This window comes from Callionymus lyra, chromosome 6 (assembly GCF_982586985.1).
Source record: "Callionymus lyra chromosome 6, fCalLyr1.hap1.1, whole genome shotgun sequence".
Taxonomy (NCBI): domain Eukaryota; kingdom Metazoa; phylum Chordata; class Actinopteri; order Syngnathiformes; family Callionymidae; genus Callionymus; species Callionymus lyra.
In genome coordinates, this window is record NC_141823.1 from 24,358,928 (window position 1) to 24,382,423 (window position 23,496).

Below are 23,496 nucleotides of genomic sequence, written 5' to 3' on the forward strand. Positions count from 1 at the left end.
ATTGAACTTTCTAGTAAAATAGATTTGTATCTTAACGAGACTAACCTGAATAAGTTACGGATAAATTAACATTATTCATTTTGGAATATATATATATATATATATATATATATATATATATATATAGACAGCCCACTCAACAACAAAAAAACAAGAAAATCAGCAACTTCCCTTAATAAAATTTTAAACAAAGGCATGTACATTTTATTTTATTTTATTGCAACAATTGTACACTAAATGGATTATATTTGGCGTCGTAGTTCTTCAAATTCCGTTATCAGTGTCTTCTTTTGCAGGTTGAACTGAAAATATGAAAAGGTAAAGGTAAATTAGTGAAGACATGACTTTCAAAAAAGACATGATGTTCAGAAATACTATTTTAATGACTTATCCATGCACTGAGTGGATAATTTATAACACTTTCAAAAATGCATTGTACTCGGAGACAATGCATTGTAAAGAGCTTACCCTGCTTGTGTATCGAAAAAATATATCTGCCTCAACATGCCTGCCCATCTGAAACACATCAAAGATGTTTTTCAAACCAGAAATCAGGGGAATCACGCTTAAGTGCAAACAATAGGAGGATTTAAGGAAAGCTAATCCTTACCTTAAGGTAGGTCAGAGAAAGATAAGCCCAGACCTCTGCATTTTGAGTGTTTAAATGGTTTGCCTTTATCAAAGCTTCTTCTGCCTCATTCAGTTTTCCAAGCTGCACAGACAAGCACCACAACAGAGATGAAGTTAAAAACTGCTGTAAATAAAAACATATTTCAGTGTTGAAGGCCAACCTTGATCTTGTTTTCCACAAAAGGGCAAAATCTAATTCCAAATGTAGGAAAAACATTTAAAAAAATAACAGTAATAATTGTTTTTTCAATTAAAATATATAACAGAAAATTTGAAAGTAATCACATAGTAAAAATGTTTTTATGGAATGTGTGACCTGTTTTAAAACTCTCCATTTAAACTTAAGTAAGCTGTGAAACCTCACAAAAACATATTTCCTATAATGAAATAAACTGCTGTGTTTTCTGTGCAATGACAATAGAAGAAAGTCTAAAGTGTAAAGATTTCAAGATTGGTTTTAAAGGTTCTAAACGTTAAGGTAAAGGTTGGTCAATTAACAGCTGTTGAGAAATAGTAACTGTAAATGATTACAATCCTTTTTAATGCAGCTGTATAATCTCACCCTGTAACAGGCAACCCCCAGTCCCAACCAGGTAAGACAGGTGGGAGAGTCTTCACATGCTTGCAGGTAAATGACTTTGGCCTGAGCAAACTGAAAGTCAAGAAAATATAAAACATGAAGAAACAATTCTAATCATCTTCAGTTGTTCTTTGGTGACCTTTCCAAGTTGAATGTAAATGGAGCCCAAACGTAGGAGAACGAGGTGACAATCAGACGGAGTCTTTGTGAATTCCAGGCTCTGTTCATAGCTCTCCTGAGCATCTGGGAACAGCCCACGCAGGAAGTGACAGTGGCCGATCAGAGCCCACATATCAGCGTCTTGCTAACAGAGAAACGGGAGTTAATATCTTAACTTGTGTAAAGAATTAAAGACTAACGAGCAACTGTCATGTGTATTAAATTGTACAGTTGGATGGCAATTCATTGATTTAGAAAATAATCACCATAAAAGTAAACAACTTTGTACCTGGTCAATGTGCAACAGCGCCTCCCTGAGGCTGTTGGTGGCGCTACAGTAGTCCTCTCGAAGCAACTGCAGATGAGCCAGATGTTGAAGGTAAGAAACGCTTCGTCCTCCTTCTGGAGACAGAAGTTGTTTGGACAAAGCGCGATCTGCCATCTGTCAAAAGAGAAAGATATGTAATAATTTAGGGATCACATCTTTACTGACATTTATATTCTTTAATATATATTGATGCACATTTTAACAGGAACAAATACTTCAAGCCTATTTTAGATGCAACATCTTCCCATCATGCCCTTTCTTTGATACTTAAAGCAACAGTATGTAACATTTTTCTGGATCTACCCAGTGTTAGAACAGTTTAACTACAAAAATTGTGGCTCCTCTGTGGTTATAAACCACATTTGCATTTGTTAAAAAAGAAAGAAAAAAAGCTCTGGTTGCATCTGTTGTTTTATCTTCCTGGTCGATTTGAAAAAATCAGTAATTCCAATGAAAACACTTTCTCTGATCCACAGTTTGAGGTATGAGTTCTACTGCATGAGTCAAAGTTGACTATAAGTTAAATATTAATAAATAATGTGTAACTGTTTATGTGATGCTGCTTTAAGTATTTAAATAATCCACGGTACACTGGGCAGGAGTTGATTCCACTAGGAATTTTGACGAAGTTGTTTTTTCAGTTGTCAATCACAACTCACAACATCTTACAGTACACGTTCAGAAGACAAATATAATGATATGTTTTGTACAGTGTCAAAACATATATAATGTACAATATAATGAGCCACAAGCTAAAAACATTGTTGGCAGTGACAGTTACTCTCTAAAACAAATGTTATAAATAAGTACATTTCCTAATAATACAATATTAAAAATGAAGAAATAACAGTATAAATAAGCCAACAAAACAAGTGGACTAAAAGATAATTTGATGTGTCATATCCATGTCACTTGATGAGCTGAAATATGAAGAATGAGAGAATATTATTTCAGAACTCAAACTTCCTAACGCTGATGTTCAGTTGCAGCGAGTCACTCTGACCTGCAGGGCGTTGTTCTGCAGCAGGAAATGAAGTGTCTCAGTGTAGATCGTTGAGGAGCGTTTTTCACATGATGAAATGTTAGAGTGCGGCGGAGACCCGACGGCTGATTCTGGATCTTCAACTTCTGGATCAATATACCCAGAAAAAAAAACACATTTATTACTTGTGATCACTCAAGTCATGTTCCTCATCTCCAAATAATCATTTTCATTCCCACCTTCCTCCACAGAGGGGGGATGACAGGTAGAAGTTTCATCTTGTTCATTCTTCTTTTCTTGTCCATCAATGTCGTCTTTTTTTTCAATACCTGTTGCCAGTTGATTTTTGGCTTCCAAAAAAGCTGCTTCTGCTTGGAAGTGTTTATTTTGACTCTCCAGGAACAACCCTGTGGATTCATTCATACATAAAAATATCACAATAAACCATGCGACAGATATAATATATTTCTAACATCTTACCAAGTATCGTCCAGGCAGCAACACAAGGGGGTTCAGCGCTTGTTGCCATCTCCAGAAATAGTTCTGCTTCCTCAAACTTTTCAAACATGGTTGCCAGAATCCCACACATCAGTAAACTGTAGAGAAACAAAGCAAACATTCTAATTAAAAAAATATATTTGATAAAATAATCAATAATCAAACACGAGCAACACAATAAAAAGTTGATAATTCACGGCTTTAGTTCTTTTTCTGACCTCGGCTGGTGCGATTGCTCGATGGAAACAGCTTCATAAAAACACTCCTTAGCTTTCGTGTGGTCTCCTGATAGCATAAAAAGCCTCCCCCAGGAAAACCTGTGCTCCGGCTCTGAGGGATGCCGCACCAAGAGCTGCAAAAAAAAGAATGTTAATTTTGCTCCATTATAACTAAAGTTACTTGACTTTATATAGTTAGTATTTGTGTCCCAGCTTGAAGTAGAATGATGCAGAACAGAAATAGCAGAAGAAGGAGAAAGAAAAAATGCTAATAGCATAAAAGTGCTAAATACGCAGGACTTATATTATTAATGCCACAGAAAGAAACAAGGTTGACTAGTAAATTACAGCACATTTTGAATTTAAATATTCACCAATATTTAAATTTCTCTGAAACAATGTGTTTAAAAAAATAATGATATTGAAAGAGGAAAATTCAGATTCACATAAATATGTTACATACAATTAACTACAAATAGAACTTAAAACAAACAAAGGCAGAGTCCAATAATAAATAAAGAATACCTCTTGGTAATAATGAGCAGCCAGCTGAAAGTCTCCAGTTAGTTCAGCTTCTCTGGCGAACAGTCTGAGCTGAGCTGACCTCAACTGGACCTCGCAATTAGAACCTTCCACAAGCTCCCCAAAATAAATCTGACAGTAGAAGAAAATCAAGAGCAAAAATGTGATTAAATTGCAATAGCTTCTTTATGTTTTTACTGCCATTCTGAAATTATTTTATACACAAACAATGGATAGTCTCACAGATTCTTTTAACCCTTGTGTTGTCTCTGGTTCAATGTGAACAACATCCCTGGCTTTCAGAAATACATATGCAGTGGTGGAGGTCGTTCACCTTGACCCGGAGATAACACAAGGGATACCTCAAATACATTTATTTTCGGGCCTCTGCAACACGAGGCACAAGGTTAAACAATACCTATTATGATAAACAAATGTATTTGGTTGTTAAAATACAATGTTGTGTTTTGCAAGTCTTTTCCAATGGCATTCAAAGACATAAACCTTGAGCACACATTAACATTTTATTGAGTGAAGTACCTTCCGGAGAGACGTGTGCATCTCATCTTGCAGGTAAATATAGAGCTCCCGAATAAACGCCTGGAGGTGCTCAGCTTCAGTCAACGGCTGAGTCTTCTCCATCTTGTCACGAACAATCCTCACCACCGCGTGCTGCACAGCAACGAGCAGCATCAGTATTCCCTCCATATTACGACGTGACGGGCGATAAGCTGCACAGCCTGTTTTACCTTCAACTGTTGCTTAAAGGCAAAATATCTTCCGGATATATTGAGAGCTCCCATTAGGTTAACTGTCACTTGCTCTCGACTGCAATGTCGCTCACCTCCGAACAATTCCACATACTGCTCTGAAACCTGAGAGACCACATTTCTCACCTCTTGGTGGAACTCCTGGACGGCCTGGTACGACATTGAACAGAGATTTTAGAGGGCAACACTGCAGAGAACTTTATCATAGTCTTAGTGTTTGAGGGTTGGTTACTCTCTGTGCACGAGTGGTCCCCGGTGGCCTCTGAGATGATGGAGGGATCAGAACCTGCAGCCTGCAGGAGACAAAGATTAATTTTACTGAACAGTACTCAGTAATATACATGTACAAATACACAAAAGGTATATGATGCATGTATGCCCAACACAACTGCAAGCAATGAAAATAAGTTAATTTATTATAGTTTTAGGAACTCTTCCAGTTCCTCTGCAGGGATATCTTAGTTACCTAAAGACATAATCTTCCATATGTACATGCCGATAACCTGAGGCATCCGATGAACTCTTTCAAAGGTGAAGCTACATTTGAGAGCCTCCATGACAGCTAAGCTGAGAGTCCAGTCAAGGCCAACGATCAGCATCGTTGTTTATTTAGTAACTACTACCAAACGTTAGTGACCGTGGCTCAGAGTAGAATTATGGATTGACAAGTAAAATGAGAGTGTTGACCACCTTATGAGGGACAACCATGGTCTTCAGGACAGAAAATGCTGACACAGTAAAACACTTTAAATAATTTCAAAATGGAATGTGGAATATAACAAATGTGGGCTGAACTAAAAATGTAAACATCTTAACAACTTAAACATTGTATACAAACTGAAATGATAAAATGACATAACATGACAGCTGGAATATTGCACTGGTGTGCGTACATATATAATATATATTAATCTGTAATTTAAAGAATATTGTTAATTGCACATTAATGCTGCTCTTAGTATGATTAACTGCTTCAAAATAAAAGTTTCCAAAGTGCAAATACAGGTTTTTAAGGTGTAAAGATACAGTATTAGTAGTAGATCTACAGTGTTACCGTTTGGTCAGCTCCTCTGGGCTAGTTCTGGGTACAAGAGGTTTCTCCAGAGCAACTTCCACAATGATGTATGTTCCAGATCCATCATACGTCTGTGATCATGAGAGAATCCCAGTCAGAGTTGTTTACTACACAGTGAAACACACAAGTAAGTACAATTCTTACATTTGGTGTTCCTTCGTCAGACGTAGCCATTCTGCTCTGTTTGCCTTTCTGGAGGTAAAAAGTACATTTGATATTTGGGAACAATTTTAAGTTTGTAACATTTTCATTTAAACATGGAAGTGAAACAAACACACCAACCCTGTCAGCTGACCTCCTGACTTCTCTGTGGTTTCCATTCAAAGGTAAACTTTTGAGCAGCTGCTGGAATACACTGAGCCTCCTCTGAGTCTAAGCAGGAAGTTCAATGAAAGAAAACAAGATTAGTCGACCATGTGATTCCATCTTTGTCGTTTAGCTCCATTTTTGACTGTGAGTGTTTTAAACGTATGAGGAGCATAAACAGAACATGTGGGTCTAACCTTGTTTGAAAGTTCAGTTGTGGAGAATGAGTGTATGCTGTACAATCCTCTGATTCTTTTGACTCCAGGATACAAGAGTCGACCCAAGTCCATGAACGCAACACCATGGGATGGGATATGAATGTCCTCCTCAGCTGACTATTTGAACGACAAACAAGTTCTATGTGGTTACAGATGTGACCCAAATGTCGTCTACTACCAAAACATTGAAATGCATATATGAGCAGAGGCGTCCAAGTGGAAATTGCCTAAGTGAAGAAAGCCAGATATAGAACATGAATTGATTTAAAACTTTGAATTTATTTGCATTTAATAGACTCGGCAATTCGATAATAAACAATATTATTTAACGATTATCAAATGTATTTTGTAATTTAAACAAACAAAAAAAAACATTTGTGATTTTCTGTGTGGCTGAAGTACTCTAAGAGTAAATGGTAGTAATCCAGAAGAAAGCTAACCATATATTTAAAGATTGCTTGTTGAATAAAGTAGTTTATACAGCGAGTATTATTGTTACCTGTTTGGATGATGAGGTCTTGTCAAGAGGAATCAATGACCTTGTGACCTCAAGGGGCCAAAGTCTCTGCTCAGTGATTCTTTGACGCAACCTTGGGTTATGAGAAAAATACATTTGTTTAATGTTTTCATTCACATTGCTTGGCCGTTTCTTTCTGTCTGATGTTAGCTGACGAGAAATCATTTTTCTGACCTAGATGTTCCTCCTTTATCCAAAAAGCAGGTTATTTCTGTGTCCCAGCACACTCGATCCTTCATCGTCTCTGCTTCACTGCGGAATTTACGGTCCTGTGTACGGAATTCTCTTTTTTATTTTCAGCTTTGGTTATCACACAACTGTTTTGAATAATGTACTTGTTATTAGCTATACTGTAACAGCCGGTTACCTTCACTTCCTCATGATCAAAAGTACCCGCATGTATGTAAGTATTAGGCAGGAAGTGGTTCCCGGGGACGAGCAGGGCCTGATGGGGCCTCTTCTTCTGTCGACCCTCGATCTCCCTCTGCCCTCCTGTCTTCTGCTTCCCGTCACCGAACACCAGCACTTGATCTTTCTGATGGTCAGTAAATGATAAAAGAAAGATGCAAAAGTGAAACTTTTTTCTTCTTGGTTTTATGTCTATCCTATTTATTTACTGCCAGGTACAAATTAGATATATTGTAGACAATTATAAATCATAAATAAGGTTAATTATAATCCATCGATAATTTTGAAACATAGGGCAGAAGATGAATGCATCCATCTGTACCTCATCAGTCAATGGAACCTCAATAGCAGCCGTGTAGATCCACGAGTCAGAACTCGAGGGTAAAGTCCAAGGCTCGGGGAGAGAGTAAGCCGTCTCCACTGTGACCCGCAACAGATTAGATCTTTCCCGATCCAACTCTGCGAGTGAAGGCCCCGACACACTGACACACACTTCCAGCATCGGCTCCTAGAAGTAAAAATCAACACTTGAATCTCCAAAATATCTCTTTATCTTCAATTGGTTTCACACTATGATTACTATAGATGTTCTGTCTCTTTACTCATCAGAGACTCATCATAATATTGTCATTTCTTCCTCACCTTAAAGTCAGAGTCCTGTGTTGACTCCAAAGTAGCTTGTATCAGATGAAGAGGAACCGAAGAGGAGAAGTTACACTGACCTGAACCATGACACAAACCTTTAGTACATGCAGAGGGAACTGATTTATAACTAAATACATTTACTTGGTAAACATTTGTTGTTTTCCCTAATATAGTTCAACTCAATGAAATGTGTATTGAGTTTATTTACCATGCAGCAACGGCAGAAGGTCTATGACAGCCTGTCCAAGAACAAAAGTCTCTGGTTCTGTTTTCTTGTTATTGCGCAGGAATTCTATTAATGAAACTGTAAACAAAACTGGATTTAGAGCAGGTTTTTAAAGCAGGAATTTATATAGATATCCATATAGATATCTCAAGTTTACATTTTTTTTTTCCCTCAAGCAGCGCTTGAACTTTCACCCAGTGAAAGGTCAGGTGTGTTTTTACCTGTGACTGGTCTCTGGGTGACGTCACTAAGATCTTGAGCTCCGCTGACGTAGAAGCCACAGGTGAGGTTAAAGTTGACGGACACGTCCTCCGGGTTTACAAGCGTCTTGTCTGACTCCCCCAGCAGCGAGGAGCCGTGCATGACTTTCAGAAAAGTCTGAAAACATTCCGTTTTTGCAATATTCTGAAAGCAAAACCACAATACCTTGAAATATTCCTTTACATTAGTGGTTCCTCCAGAAACGTGACGAATGAATCTGGCCTCAAGTCAAATCAATGGATCGGGTTTTGTAAGGAATGGTAACTCTGCAGAACACATTTGAAAAATTCTTCCATGTTTTTTGTTTATTAACAAACTTACCAGGTTAGTTGCGCGGGTGATAGTTATGCGAATATTATCTAAATGCACTCGCTCCTCGACATCTCCATTTATTTCCATTGCTTTGGACACGTTTGCTCAAAGATACGTCGATAACCCCAGCTAGAGTCTTGTATCCATGGCAACAGTGATGCGTTCAGGCTCTGTTGACTTGGACCGAGACGCCTCCTTGAATATCGCGTAGTTTTTTCCTTTTTACATTATAAATGGTTTACGGTCGAACGACGAATCAGGGTAAATACCTAGAAGAAAACTATTATTTAATACTTAACAAAATACTTAGTCAAAATGTTTGCGTACACACATTTCAAATCTCAGTAACATTTACCTTATTTTCCTAAATGTTTATGATAAAAACTCACACAAGGATTTTTAACTTATAATAGCGCATTAAATATATGTGCCAAAATGACACATGGTTTACCTAATTTCAGTTTTACAGTGATGTGCGACAAGAAAACTTTTGCCATTCTTTATGGCTAATATCTTGTCTTTTTATATAAAGCCAACTAAGGCTTTTTTAAATTAGTTGCCCAAGTCGATGACTGTAGAAACATTTTTATATTTTAAGTAATTACCTTCAACTTCTTAAAAAACTAAATTAACTAGTTCAACAAAGATTGTCCATTGGATTGCAATGCTCTAGTCATTAAAAAAATGAACCTTCATATGCTTTACTTGATATTTTGAAACATACAACATTATTATTATTATTATACAGTGATGAACTACATTTACAAAATGTATCTTGGTCAAGAACCACAATAGTATTATTAACAAAATGGAGTTTACATTTCCCACAATATATTTTAAAACATGAAAGCGTTTTGTCAAGAATATACAACAACAATGTTTTTTTTTATTCATTCACTGAACAAAAGATATTTTGGTACCAAACTACCTATTCAAAGGTACACCATTCTTCAAACCTCCAACTACATCTGGGTGACATTTCCAAGGTAAACAACAGATAATAGTCTTTAAAAACCCTTTTGGAAGTTCTCAAAAAGTGTCTCTTTGGTAGAAGAAACGGCTGTCAATGGGTTCAGTCCTCCAGCTGTGAGATGGTGCAGTCCAATCTGTCCTTCTGGCCGTCTAACTGGATGATCCACACACCTGCTGGTGGTAGACCCTGAGGACCTCTAGTTGAGAAGAGCGCACCAGGATGTGTGGTCGAACAGATGCCAGCTTCTGACAGGCTTCCTCTGGACCGACGCAATGGAGCTGCAATCACCAAAACAAAAACATTATGCTCAAACTACATAGAATTGTTACTTGAAAAAACCCTCCATGAAGTTCAGGAAATTGAATTAAGGATGATAACTGTATCATTCAATTCATAATGTGTGCTTTTAAACCGACCTTAATAAGGTATGCAGCAGCAAGGGTGGCACTACGAGAACGTCCAGCCTTGCAGTGAATATAAACACTAGTTCCCAGCTGTCGGTGCTGAAGGGCAAACTCCACACCCTTGTGTAGGTTCTCTAGACTGGGCACACCGGTCAGGTCCACTGTGCTAAGCCTCAGCTGTTCCACACCAGCAGCGTTCCACTCCTAAAGCCAAACACATCTTAATTGATTTACACACACCTTAGCTATTGAAATGTTTATTTTACACGCTGAACCAAAGATAACATCTCTTTTTTTTTATATATCTTCCCGTCAATTCTGTTGAGGATAGCATTAATACATAAGTAAACGTTTCAGGGAGAAAATGTAATAAAAAGATTTTAATAATCTGTTTTACAAGTTCTCTTTTAGATCAATATTGTTATAATAAAACGATGAGTGTTTGATTACTTAAAAACAAACTTGACTGAAAATATTACACGTCACTTTTGCAGAAGGAATGTTTTAAGAAGTCTGTTCAAACATGCAAATAACTCACCTCAGCTGAGTTGCAGAAATAATCTGTTTCATAGTTCTCATTCATTGTGATGACCCCTCTGATATTTTCTGTTTCCACCAGCTGCAGCATAAAATATACATCTTCTGTTATTTATTTATATAAAAAGGTGATCAGAAAAGTTTTGATCTTAAGTTATTCCTGTTGATCATTGACAATAGTGACACTATTTAAAAAACAAACATAAAAACAGTACAGACACAGACTGAGATACAACTGTAAACCAGTAACATGTCGTCCCTCATTTAATAATTTAATTTAATTCAGCACGTGTGTCCATCATTTCTGACCTGTTTCGTCATGGATCTGAACGGAAGAGCTCCCAGAACCACCGTCTCGTCCACTCGGTCAAACCACCGTCTCGACGAAACCTTTTCCATCGCAACATTGTAGGCTAATGTCGGGTAAAACAGTACCCGAGCTAAAACAGCGGACATCTTGCACGTTATCAATGCAAACGTAAAGCCGTTTGCAAGACAGGATGACCGGTGTCACTCCACGTCCTAGAGACCGCCTCACTTCTGAAAGAGCCCGCCCACTCAAGCGCTGTTTCCGGAAACAGCTAGGCTTCCGGTGACAGCTTTCCAGAGTAAAATGGAAACTTTGAAAAAAAGTTTTTTGAAAATGTTTTTTTAATTTTTTTTATTATGTTGGTCCTGACGTCATCTACCGTCAGTGATAGGCCAAGAAAAAAATGAAAAAAGGATGAAAATAAATCCTTAATTTGATGGGAAAATAATTATTTTTTCAAATATTGATTTTAAAAACAAATATATACATATATATATACATTAATGGAAATGTCCTAAAATTAGTTTAAATTAGAAATTAATAGTACAAATAAATAAATAAAATGGTTGGTCATCATAATTCAAGTGATCAATTGTATAGTTTTTATGATGACCACACAAGTTTAGTCAAAAGCAAGCATGTGGCCCTCAAACAACACTTTGCAGTGGTACGCATAAGACAACAAACTCTCGACATGCCTGTGGTAACGGAGTCATAAAAAATAATGGAGTCAGTTTCGGGATTTTATTATTCCTTTACATTTCATTGATGGGAAGTGTACAAAACCAATTGCAAATTAACATAGATGCCAGTAGTGTGCTCATTTGTCAACTGAATAAAAGTGAGTAAAGTAGGTATATAAAAACACATGTAAAAGAAACATTAAAAGTTAAAACGGCCCAAGCATTTAAGAACACCAAAGGTGACAAATTACTTGTACTCAATGTGCAAAAGAGTAATAGAAAATACCTTCAATTTACTGCACTACAGTGCAACATTGTTTTAGCCATCAATGCAATAGAACAAGTGAAGTTAATATAACTCAGTATTTACAGGCAAAGACAGAAAAGTAAAAAAGCAAAAAAGAATTTTAGGAAAAAAACTGGGAGCAAACAATTTTGTGCACGTCCACAAAATATATTATCTATATTTACATATACAAGCAGGCGGCAGAGAATGACTCATTGAGAGACTTCATTGGAAGGATTTGGCTGTTGCTAGGAGAGGTCAGAAGTTGGTGGAGTTCAGGATGTTGTGCTGGATCTTGGGGTTAGAGGCCTTGGACAAGTCTCGCTGTGGAAATAAGGAAAATATACAAGTGTTCAAAGATGATGGAAGGCAGACAATGGAACTAAATATGTGACATTAATCAAGCTCATCAATGAAAGTGCCACTGGGTAAACAACCATTAGTCTACAACAATAACAAATACAAAACTGACTTTGAATCTTGTGTGGATAGAGAATGTTCTCCATGTGTATTAAAAAAATAATTAATAATTTATTTTTGCCGACTCTGGACTGTTGGAAGTTGGCATCCTATTATCCCATAGAAAATACCAACCAAACAGTTTACCTTGTTAAAATAATAGTCTTTCAATTGGGTTAGTGTCAAAACATAAGTTTGGGTAGGATTCAAAACTCTGAGTCACTAAGAATGCATAAGTTTTAGTATCAACTTTAGGTTTCACATCAACGTTGTCAGGTCATAGTATATTTTAATCAATTTTACAAAACTTTCTAGATTTTAGTAGGCGAGACATAAAACCAGCCTTAAATTATAATCATTATTGGAATTAATGGCTAGCAAGCATAAGAAACATGCAAAGCTAGCAGACAATTCCATATGAATCAACAGTGTTTTAGCAGGAGTAGCATTGCACTGTAACACCCTAAAAGCATGCAGCCTAGTATGATTAGTGCGCATACAGCAGCGTACGGTTTGCAAAATCACCTTGCCTGAGGGTTCACCAAGTCCATCTAAAATTATAACATGATCATGAAGCATCTTTTTTTAACATATGAAGAGAGAAGAGAGAAGAGAGGAATGTCGCATGCAAAAGCAAAGGAGACAAAAGAGTCAATTACCACAAATTCTGAGTATGTGCTGGCAACTGAGTTTAGGCTGATGTTACACTGTTGACTAGCAGTGGTCGGCAACCCACCACTCGTTGGTGTCCCCTTCACATGGCCATCATTCTCCTTATTAAAGTTCTGCAAACGAGGATGGGGAGGTTTGGCTTGGACCCTTGATCCTGGAACCTGGAGTTGACCGAGAAGAATTTGTTCAACAAACTGGAGCGAGAAACCAAATAAAAACAATGGGCTGGACATTTGGTGTGAGGCGGCAGTAAGAATCGACAAAATGAACACACACCTTGTTGGCGAGAGGTGTCCTGGGCAAGGGAGAACGACAAACGGTTCCACCGAAAACAGAGCGCAGAGTGCCGTTGGAGGTGGCGTTGGAAGAACAGGAGGTGGCATTAATCTGAGGGAAACTAAAGACGTTAGACCTCTGTTTGCGTTCATGAGAGATGTGGCTATAAAACGGTATATTACACCTTTTTTACTTTGTTTGGTGTCATTGTGCCCAAGAGTTTACGCTTGGATGGCGTTTTGGTTGTTCCATACAGCATGTCGATCTCAATCTGTTTGGTCTTCTTTTGTTGCTGAAATTTTAAAAAGAAAGTTTGTTACATGTTCCAAAATAAAAGGAGGATTTTTTTTTCTTACTCTTTCTAGTTTGTCCTTCTCTTTTTCAGACAGGTGAAGCTCCCATTGCTCGGCCACATATGACAGAAACTTCTGTCCGTGGATTAAAAACTCTCGGCTCTGCTCGTTCTCCCACCTGTCTATTTGGACCTTTAGCTTCTTTTCAAGCTGAAAAAAAAAGAAGTAGGGTCAAATACTTGTAAATAAAATCAGTCTTAACAATGGCGAAATCTCACCTTAGGTAGGTTTTTATGCAGATCAGATCTCTGCTTCTCCTCTTTAAGAAGATTTCCACCTCTGTTGGCGAATCTTGAGGGATCGGAGGCCTTTTTCTATGATGTACATTTCAAGTTAACTTCAATCCAAAAGCATTCTCCTTATCTGCTCCCTTACCTCCAGGTCTAGATAAAGCCTCCAGCTTTTCTCCCACTCGTCTACGCTTTCAAAAAGATCTTTGTGATCCTCGTAATGTTGCTTGAGTCGTGCAATCTCAGCGTCGTGCAGGGCCAGGAGCTCCTCAGTAAACACGTCTGAAATACGAAGTTATTCAGAACGGATGTAGATGTCGCACATTGCATGTGATGATTTGGTTTAGGATGGTTTTAGAAGGATAATGCAAAGTATGATAAGATGACAAAAAACACTCACCACTAAAATATGCTTCAAAGGCCTCTCGTTGATCAATGCTGAAGAAGCATTTCTCCCAAAGCACAGCGATCTCGGAGCGTATTGCATCAATGACATGGCGAATATTTTGCAGTTTGAGTTCTTCCAGACGCTGGGCCTCTGTTTGCAACTACGTGACAAAAGTGAAAGCAACAAAATAAATCCACCAATCTGGACAGGAAGTTGTGAAAAGTAATGACTCTTTCGTAGTCCCACCGCGTCCAAATTCTTTTTCCTGGAGTGGACCATGTGTTCGTTGAAAGCTTCCCTCTCCTCCTCTGGGATCTGAAGGCGACTCCACAGCTGCTGGATCTTTTCCCGAAGATTCTCGCACAGCAACTCATTTTCTGCCTTGCGATTTTCCAGCTGCATAATGACAGAAGCACGCTCGGTAAAGACGGAACATTTGTTGAATGGAAGTTGTTTTAATGAATCTTACCTGAGAGAGAAACAGCTTCAGAGAGGTGATATTGTCATTGGAGAGGCAGAAAGCATCCTCATCTTCACACACTACATCCTTCTCAAAGCTGGTCTCCGGAATGTGATCCAATTCATCCATGTAGAGGACAATCTGCTTCTTCACCTCCACAAATTCTGCATATCGCTTTTCCTTCAAATATATCACATGTGGATAAAAAGTCAGAATAGGAAACAGAAATAAATACATCTAAAGCTTCTATTTAGCATCCTGGTTAGCTAGAAGAGGGATCTTACCTTTTCTGCATTCTGTTCTGCAATGTGTTTACGAAAGTTCTCAAGCTGCTCCAGTGAAGGGACGGACTCATTGGAGATGCAGTATGGCAGCGAGCATAGAAGGTCACAAAGGTCATGGTCCTTCTCCAGCAGAGTCTTTAGCTGCTGCATTCGAGTGGCTCGCTCCTTCACCAGAGCCTCCACCTGTGTGCGGATGTTCTTCTCTTGCTGCAGCATGGTGAGCCCTCTTTCCTCCTAGATACCATGAAATCAAAAATGATCAGTTTCCCCCTCCAAATATTCATAAACACATTATTTCATTTTCATTTCCTTTAGACACTATCGTCACCTGGAAGAGTGGACGTTGAAGTTCTTCACACAGTTTCTCCATTTCTGATCTGCATCCCTTAATGCTGTCCAGAAGCCTCCTCTTCAATGACTCCTCTTCTTTGATCATCATGTCAAGTAAACCCTAATGAATCACAGATTGATGTTGAGATGCATCTTACAAACTCAAGGCTGACAAATACATCTTCAAATGTGGGCCCACGATGTCATAGATGCAAAAACAAACAGATCTACTAGACATGTTTTGGGGATGCTATGATCAGACATTTTTGTCACGTCGTCTGCACATGTTATGACCGTTTGATTGATATACCTTTATTCCTTTCGCATTGGGGTAATTTAAGTCACAGTACACAAAAAAGACAAACAAATTATAATAAGTGATTTGTGATCTTTAAGTTCTCTCCATTGGCGAATCTTGTGGGATTGCAGGCCTGGTCTAGAAAGGCGCTTTACAAATAAGTATTACTTACTTACTTAATTATTATCAGTGAACAGAGAAGCAGGAGTTCACAGATTCATTCCTCGTGCTATTACACTTTATAACGGAGTTTTTGGGGCAGGAGCAGAGTAAAGGGATGATGTTATTCTATGTTTGTATTCTCTGTGTTATTTTGATCTATTCTTTTTATATTTTGCGCTTTGTTACCCATTTTCACTTTGGTCTCGCTTTTATGAAACTACTGTACCTTCTATTGTCTGCTGTGAACTGGAGATCTAATATCAACAAAGTCAATCTAAACTTATTGTAAATGTACACAAGTAAAAAACTAGAGGGAGGGAGTTAACATAACAAAATAGCTTGACCGCACTGGGCAAGAAGGGAGCAGTGAAATCTCTCCTTCCTGCAGTGCTGTCTCAGTCACTGAAGGTGCTGTTCAGTGGGATTCATTTGAAGGTCTTGAAATAAAAATAGTGCCTTCAATACCTTATCAAATGTAACAGGACATTGGAAGTTGAAGGTCAAGTTGGATTTTAAAATTATATTGAATACATTGTCAAATACCATTTCTACATTGTTTATTGTTTAGGTGCAAAACTAATTAGGTGTCGTCTATTTTTATCTCAACTATGATGGACTGGAAAACTCTTCACCTTGAGCGGAACCCCTGTCACACCATGACAGAAATGAGCAGGAGAAAAATACTCATCGATTGAACACAGTCGTGTTATGTTCTTTCTTTTCTCCCATTGTCCAAAAATCTAACTCAATTGAAGTGGATTTTTGATGGTTCACAACAACACCACGCTTGTCAACAACAAGTGTCCTTACTTTGATGTGATCCTTGACAACACTGTTCCTCTGCAGCCTCTGCTCCTCGGAGATACCGATCTCCTCCCAGATGTCCTTCAGGTGCCAGAGCGCCTTGTTTAGGGTGGACACCGCCTCTGTGGCGATCACCTCGCTATGGGCAAAACCAAAATCATCAAAGTGTCCCTGAAGTAAACATCCACTTTATCATGATTTTACAGTAAAAAAAAATGGACTGTGGGATTAAGCAATTACATTTAAGCGTTTAAAAGTACTTTCTTAAAAGAACTAACGTCTGCCCTGTTAACGCTTCAGTTCATTCGCGGTTAAAACACGTAATGCACCTTTATAAACATGACAATCTGTATAACAACTACATGTTCAAGTATTTAAACGTACCTTTTTCTCATGTTTGATATCCCCGATGGGCTTGAGGTGTCTTTTTTAAGACCAAATAAATCCGCGTAGCACACGATGCTGCTCCTAACCTCTCTACCCTCGTTCAAATCTCGCAAGTCGCGAAAGGCTCTCCTCTGATTGGACGATTCGGAGAACTGTGCGTGTGACGTCATGAGCGCGACACTCGTTGTCATTATTTGTCTCGAATCTTACGATTTTATTGTGATTAAATTAATATTTGCGTCTTAATTTTGAAATAAATAAGATCGATTAAATACATTTTTAAAAATATTAACTGATGTTTAACTAATGTTTTATTTGAAATACAGAGCCAACCAGTTTCATTCAGGGCGTGGCGGCGTCTGTAGAAACTCCTTAACAATGACGTCTTTGTTGATCAGATCAAATTCATGTGGACAGATTCTGTACTTCGGTTCGGTAAAAAACTAAAAGTCGTAACCACAAAATTACCGTTACTTAGCTCTGTTTCAAGAACACTCAGATATTACTTTTTTCATTAGGAAAAAATGAGCTAATAGGATTAAACCAAAATACCCAGAAATAATAGAAATAAACACACATACAATTACTATATACAACAATTACAAAACCTTTAATCTTAAAAAAAAGAATTTATTGATTTATACATGTTTACAGTTCTTTAGTTTATGGTGAGAAGGAATGTCTTGTTTCAGTCTTCAAGCTTCATATTTGGTTACCAAGCAACACATCGATGAGTCTTGAACTGTTTGTGATGGCAGTCGTTACCACGATGAATTTATAGCCTGTAACGGAGACAGACATTAACAGTTAACAACCAAGATGACATCATTTGCACCAAAAAAAAGGCATTATTGGTTATATGGACACTGTAAACAGGAATAACAAGTGAACAACATATTTATTAACTAATTAAAAGAAGAATAAAGGTCAAAATTCATCTCAGCAACTTTACTAAAAGACAACTCTATGTCTATTGTTCGATATAAAAATCCAAATAGATCGTATTTATAGTATTTCTCCAGAAAAGCTTGAGAAGGTTTCTTTGGAAAATGTAGTGAAACGCCTTTAAAATGATGTTATATTAGAATTAGATTGAGTTTATTAATGGAGAGAGGAGAGTTAAGATCGTTGCTGTAGAGCTATTGGAGAAGCTGCGGCTCTCTTACAGTGCTATTGTTGTTAGAAATATAAGTGAAGAACATTGTAAATTCTTTTATTAGTGCCATGAAAGTGCTTTCGTATTGACCTTTCTCTCTGCCAAGAAAACGCAACGCTGAAATCTCAGAGAAGGTGCAGCCACCGAGAAACATGATAAGAATGAGGCGCTGTGCATCGTTTTGAGCGCCGTTTTTGCCTGCAAAAACAAGAAGCATTTGAACAAGTCAAGACTTTTTTAAAGCAATTCAATGAAAACGAAACAATTAGTTTTTATATTGAAAATAAAACCGGCTCTTAGCATTTCTTGAACTTTATATATCACAACCTTGAAAATAAAACTTTTTAAAATCAAACTATGCAAGAAAATTGCTTTCTATTTCAATGTAATTACTTTTTAGTGTATGAGGTGGAATTAGTCTGTCATTACTTAGTATTTATACAATGTATCAAAGAATAGATTTGCTTTTTACACTTATTCAGCAACATAATGAAGCTAAAAATAAACAAAATATTCAGAAAAGCTTTCAAAACCTGTAACAACAAACTCCTGTCCGTTGAGCAGCCGAGTGACCTCTTCCAGCCCGGTCCAGCTGCCTCGCTCCAACACCTGTCAACACAAGCAGATTTTATGTTTACGATACACCTAAAGCAAAGCTTAAGTGGTGATTTACTAACAACATCTTCAAAGGAAATGTAACCTGTTCGATGAGTTTGCAGCTCAGAGGAACGTAGGCACCGCTGAAAATGTACGACATGTCCCGGGGAACACGTAGGTCATATTCTTCATCTGATTTAGGCACCTGGGAACAACAATGTGGTGTTTCAGTTAGATAGATATTTCAAAAGATACTACAATGACATGTCATTTTCACTCACCAGGTTGAGCTTTTTGCTCAAAGCTCTGAAATTGCTCTTCTTCGCCAGTGAGGAGAAGGTTTCAGTCAACTTCCCTGATTCATATTACACAGAATGAGAGAATCATTTCACGTAAAACAATTCTCACAAAGCAGGCAGTTGTACCTGCAGCCTTGTCGTTGACCAGTTTTCCCACTTTGCTCTCCATGACAGTGAGAGTGTCCCCGGGCTGCTGTTCCGTCAGCAGACCCAGCTGCTTCAGGTTAGCGAATGTCAGCAGGTGTTCGCTGCCATAGCTCTGGGAAAGCCAAGCACAACTTATTACTAGAAATAACATGTTTAAAATGTAAATGTACAATTTTAGATATAGGGCTAAAGGAAAAAATGTTTTGATGCCCTCTATACAAGTCAAGTTTTCGTTTGAACTGTTTTTAACTTGGTAATGACTGCCATTTTGTATATTTCAGAACCAAACAATGACATTGAAATCTTAGAGATTCAATTTCTCACCTGCAGATACTGTAATTTTAGTGATCGGTAATCTTTGGGTAGAAGACCTGCAAGATCACATGACCATTGAATTAACAAATAATGAGTGTTTTAGTCCATCAAACAAACTGAAACTGAACTCGCCGTTTTCTGTGATTGACAGAAGACAAAGTAACCGCAGGCTTTCTATCATGGAGATCTGTAAACAAAGACAAACAAATGTAAGGACAACAATCTTTTTTTCTTCTTCGCCAGAGTCAACACACCTGTCTGTTAATATGCTCTTCGATGTAAGTGATACATTCACGGATATCAAACCCTTCCAGTAAGCCTAGTAGAAGGTAAAAGATTTGAATGAATAAAAGCATAGTAACTTAATCCTCTTGTTAATCTACATAGTTCAACTCACAATGTTCCGTCTTGAGAAGCTCCTGGAAATCCTGTTTGGTTTTCTTCTTCATAATTGACTCACTGGCGCCGATGTCTTTTTAAAAGACGCACTCGTATTAGTGAGATATTTAGTGTAACTTGTTCACAAAGCTGTTTTCTCAACACTCACGGAGGCTCAGCAGACGATGTTCCTGTTTCAAGCCCTTCAACTCCTCCGACACGAACGTCTTCATTTGCTTGATGTCCATGCCCTGTCGCTTCTGAAGAAAGTAGAAAGTAAAAAAAAAAGAAAGTATGAACAATTTACTTCCTCCAAACTCAACTTCTTGGTGAACTTGTACTTGGTGTACATTTTTCTTTGTACTTAAATTGTTTGAAATGTTAACTAATCAGAGAAATAGGGATTTACTCACATCATAAGCAGACTGGAGATTCTTTGCTTTTTGACTGAGGAAACTGAAGACGTTTGAGAAATGCTCATTTCTAATTTCATTGAAGACCTGAAGGGCAAAAGGAAGAAGTGAAGGCGTTGCTACAGAAATTGTCTCTATATGATATGCGTCAACCTTACTTTGTCCTGAGAGTTCAACATCACTTTTAAACTCTTGTCAGACGATGTGACCTCAGGCCCGAATTCAACACAGCCTGAGAAATAGAAGACGCAATAAGACAAATAAACACACACACGCACAAACATGTATACATTAAATAAACACAAACATTTACGTAAATTAACTTGCACCACTTTTAGTTGGTCAATTTGACTTTGTCTTACATTTAACACCACACTCAAGTGCAGAGATCTGGAATATTTTTCAATCATTTTAGTGTAAAACAAAAAAAAGTCAATAGCTGCAGGGAGCTAAGCTCTCTTCGTGAATCTGAGAAATGATTTCATGATATTTTACTATCAAGCCTACTTTAATTGAACTGTAGATGATCATAAAACCAATAACTCAATTCACTTTTGCATTTCAGTTTCATAAAATTTCAGAGTACCATAATGTAATTCGTCATAAAATATTTCCATGAAGCATTGTAGGTTAATGTCAATGTTAAAAATGTTTTTCATTTTAAATATGACTTTCTTAATACCCACCACATTTAATTCTAAATATATCATCCACCAGCCCTTCATAAACCACCTGTGAGCACATCGGGGTGACAAAGTCCACGTCTGTAGAACGAAGAGAGCACAGCTGAGCAAAGCAAAGGTTACAAACAACGAGCAATGATTGAGAGACTTGTCACCTCTGTCGATCAGGAAAACATTCCCTATTTCAGCGTGACGAGGTTTTGAGTCTGCCTCCTCCACCTGTTCCCTCCAACACTCATACACCATCTAGGAAACATTTACTTTTACAGTTTTATCATCCCCTCATTTGGAAAATACTTTTGGCAAACAAACCTTCGAGCATCGTCCGATCCCATACACTTTTGAAAAAGGACCGAAAATGGAGTGTAGTAGGTTGAGAGCGCTGCTGGCCGACCTGACCCACCGTTGATCACCTGCCTGCAAAACATATTTAAACACTCCATTCGAATATGGACTTTTGCCTAGAAAAGATTATCACTAGAAAATGTAAAACTTCATAACATAATATCAGGTAAAGTACACCTACAGTGGCCTCAAGCAAATCCTTCCCACCCTGTAACACTTACTAGAAAGTTGTCTCGGAAGAATTCTGGGAGCTCCATACTAATGACGTCATCATCAAGTGGCAAAAGGTAAAACGCCCATTCATCTGTTGTCACATCTGAAGAGGATAACTCATTTTGTTAGCGCACATACTGTCAAACAGAGTCAGAACGAGAGGGTGAAACATACCACCAAAGAGACCCTGCTCCTCCAAAACAGCTTCACACGCATAAAACTAAAGAAAATAGATAAACAAGCAGGTAAACATCAATTGTTAAAACAAATATCAAATAATAAAAGAGATGTAATACCTTCTGTGGAGTAAATATGATCTTGTATCTTCTAACTCTGCCAGTAGCTTTGTCTGCATTGGCTATTTCTGCAGTAAAATAAGCTTTATTAGGCACACGCTCCGAAAGATAAACAGCTCTTGCATCAATTCTATTTTTATAATGTTAGATTAAATAAAACATCTTAATGAACATCTTCATATTTTTAAACAACATTATCTCCAGTTATAGAAGGTTCAACTGCGACTGTGAAGAAAATTATTTTACTCACCACATATCCATTTCACTGTTTTAATTCTGGGTCGTATGAGAAAGCATAATCTATAAGGAGATACAAATATTTAACGAATTGAACGATAAGCTCTTGGTTAATGTATTTTTTTTTCCAATGTTGGATTTAACCAACAATAAATGGCATTAAAATCCTCTAGATTTTCTAGATGTAAGTGCGGTACTTACTGATCAGAGGTGCTGGTAACAGGTTTGTATTCCACCTTGTAGAGCTTGTCAACTTCATGTTGCTGCAGAATGATGGTAAAAGATTTAAATAAAGGAAGATTTTAAACATTTTTTCATGCGGTTTGCGTCACAGGTAGCTTACCTTTAGTGTGGAAACGTTAGCGATACGATCAAGCGGGCTCATCAAATCTGATTCTATGAAGAGATCCTTCTTTCCTGGAAGCTGGGGAGGAAAAGGGGTGATGGAAAACACATAGGACCGAGGGGTTTAAAGCACAAACTGACCCAAAAGGCCTTAAGTATATGAATGATATTGCTTTACACAAAAAAGAAAGGTTAGAAAATATTGCTGACAGTAGACAGTCCATTTTACTTTTTTCTTTTTATTTATGATACTTTGAGTCACCAACGGTAATCAAACGTGGGATATTTTCGAGATGGATTCATTAACTGATCTCTTTCGTGGAGCTGTGAGGGCCAATCCCAGTAAAATGGTGCAAGATATAGAGGACAACCTTGTCACTTAAGAAAACCCAATTAATATGTGATTTAAATCCATTTTTTAATGAATTCACACTCAATTAATATTCAGTTAACTTCTAGAAAGAACGTAGACAATTACCAAAGACCATTAAATGTATTTGCCTCAACAGTAAATCATATAGAACATTTAAATGTTTATTTCCTGCAGACATAAATACATTTATCTGACAGGGGCCATCACAGGGCGTCCTGGTAAGTGATGAGCCATTTTAATTCAATTTTGATTCCACTAAATAATATGTGTAAGTCACCTGTTCCAGCAGATATACGAGTTGGTCCCTTGCAAGTCTCTTTAGAAGCGTGAAGTCCGGAAGCTCCGGTGGATCACTCCGGGAACTGTGTGCCATGGTAGTCCTCACCCTGTACACGTCAAATATTGCTTATTTAAAATTAAACATGAGGTGATGAGAGGATAAAACATCTATGCTAAAGAAAATTAGCTTGAAAGCTAAGTACAATATGTAAATATTAAACAGGTTAGTGTCTATAGATGTGCTGTGAGACAGTTGACAGTAATCCGAGAATGATAACGCACTAGTGTGAGGTAAAATATGGAAATAATCGGACCTAAATATATAGAAGAAAATGGATTTCAGAAAAATATGACAGGTACCTGCTTCCGTAGCAACAAAAGAGGAACTGGTGACAGTATCCGCTGTTTCTCTCCGGGCATCCAAACAAGCCGGTGTCCAGCGGAACAGCGATGCAAAAAGTGGACACTT

General features: G+C 37.7%; 4 protein-coding genes across 6 annotated transcripts; all 4 read right to left on the bottom strand.

Moving 5' to 3' along the window:
- Positions 1–224: 224 nt before the first annotated feature.
- On the bottom strand, positions 225–8,742 carry cfap70 (cilia and flagella associated protein 70). Its single transcript, XM_087794357.1, has 26 exons — positions 8,665–8,742; positions 8,304–8,487; positions 8,065–8,160; positions 7,854–7,933; positions 7,534–7,719; positions 7,171–7,338; positions 6,978–7,072; positions 6,786–6,876; positions 6,266–6,403; positions 6,045–6,134; positions 5,907–5,954; positions 5,742–5,833; positions 4,920–4,980; positions 4,667–4,837; positions 4,458–4,589; positions 3,921–4,049; positions 3,396–3,529; positions 3,160–3,275; positions 2,919–3,086; positions 2,701–2,825; positions 1,659–1,811; positions 1,350–1,514; positions 1,193–1,282; positions 611–712; positions 469–516; positions 225–302 (listed from the first exon to the last, which is right to left on the bottom strand). The coding sequence occupies exons 1-26, from the start codon at positions 8,740–8,742 to the stop codon at positions 243–245; spliced, it is 3,000 nt and encodes a 999-aa protein (XP_087650483.1). The 3' UTR covers positions 225–242.
- Positions 8,743–9,340: 598 nt separating this feature from the next.
- On the bottom strand, positions 9,341–11,073 carry ptpmt1 (protein tyrosine phosphatase mitochondrial 1). The gene is made up of 4 exons (XM_087794361.1): positions 10,879–11,073; positions 10,571–10,651; positions 10,045–10,236; positions 9,341–9,906 (listed from the first exon to the last, which is right to left on the bottom strand). The coding sequence occupies exons 1-4, from the start codon at positions 11,023–11,025 to the stop codon at positions 9,778–9,780; spliced, it is 549 nt and encodes a 182-aa protein (XP_087650487.1). The 5' UTR covers positions 11,026–11,073; the 3' UTR covers positions 9,341–9,777.
- Positions 11,074–11,609: 536 nt separating this feature from the next.
- prc1b (protein regulator of cytokinesis 1b) lies at positions 11,610–17,041 on the bottom strand. 3 transcript variants are annotated; one of them, XM_087794358.1, is made up of 15 exons: positions 16,949–17,041; positions 16,571–16,703; positions 15,299–15,421; positions 14,971–15,204; positions 14,696–14,866; positions 14,473–14,622; positions 14,239–14,386; positions 13,984–14,120; positions 13,827–13,922; positions 13,612–13,758; positions 13,440–13,547; positions 13,256–13,366; positions 12,967–13,140; positions 12,833–12,858; positions 11,610–12,172 (listed from the first exon to the last, which is right to left on the bottom strand). In XM_087794358.1, the coding sequence occupies exons 1-15, from the start codon at positions 16,957–16,959 to the stop codon at positions 12,124–12,126; spliced, it is 1,818 nt and encodes a 605-aa protein (XP_087650484.1). In that variant the 5' UTR covers positions 16,960–17,041; the 3' UTR covers positions 11,610–12,123. The 3 variants fall into 3 exon arrangements, with proteins under 3 accessions (XP_087650484.1, XP_087650486.1, XP_087650485.1); XM_087794360.1 differs by lacking the exon at positions 12,833–12,858 and having other exon boundaries at positions 13,044–13,140; XM_087794359.1 differs by lacking the exon at positions 12,833–12,858.
- Positions 17,042–17,542: 501 nt separating this feature from the next.
- vps33b (VPS33B late endosome and lysosome associated) lies at positions 17,543–23,491 on the bottom strand. Its single transcript, XM_087794362.1, has 24 exons — positions 23,388–23,491; positions 23,026–23,134; positions 22,374–22,454; positions 22,232–22,293; positions 22,044–22,093; positions 21,794–21,861; positions 21,672–21,717; positions 21,506–21,600; positions 21,252–21,356; positions 21,095–21,185; positions 20,943–21,020; positions 20,415–20,488; positions 20,257–20,343; positions 20,013–20,103; positions 19,863–19,937; positions 19,720–19,784; positions 19,598–19,652; positions 19,475–19,521; positions 19,130–19,262; positions 18,986–19,059; positions 18,808–18,909; positions 18,641–18,716; positions 18,198–18,305; positions 17,543–17,733 (listed from the first exon to the last, which is right to left on the bottom strand). Exons 2-24 carry the CDS (start codon positions 23,119–23,121, stop codon positions 17,654–17,656), a joined length of 1,839 nt encoding a protein of 612 aa, XP_087650488.1. The 5' UTR covers positions 23,122–23,134; positions 23,388–23,491; the 3' UTR covers positions 17,543–17,653.
- Between the last annotated feature and the right edge of the window lie 5 nt (positions 23,492–23,496).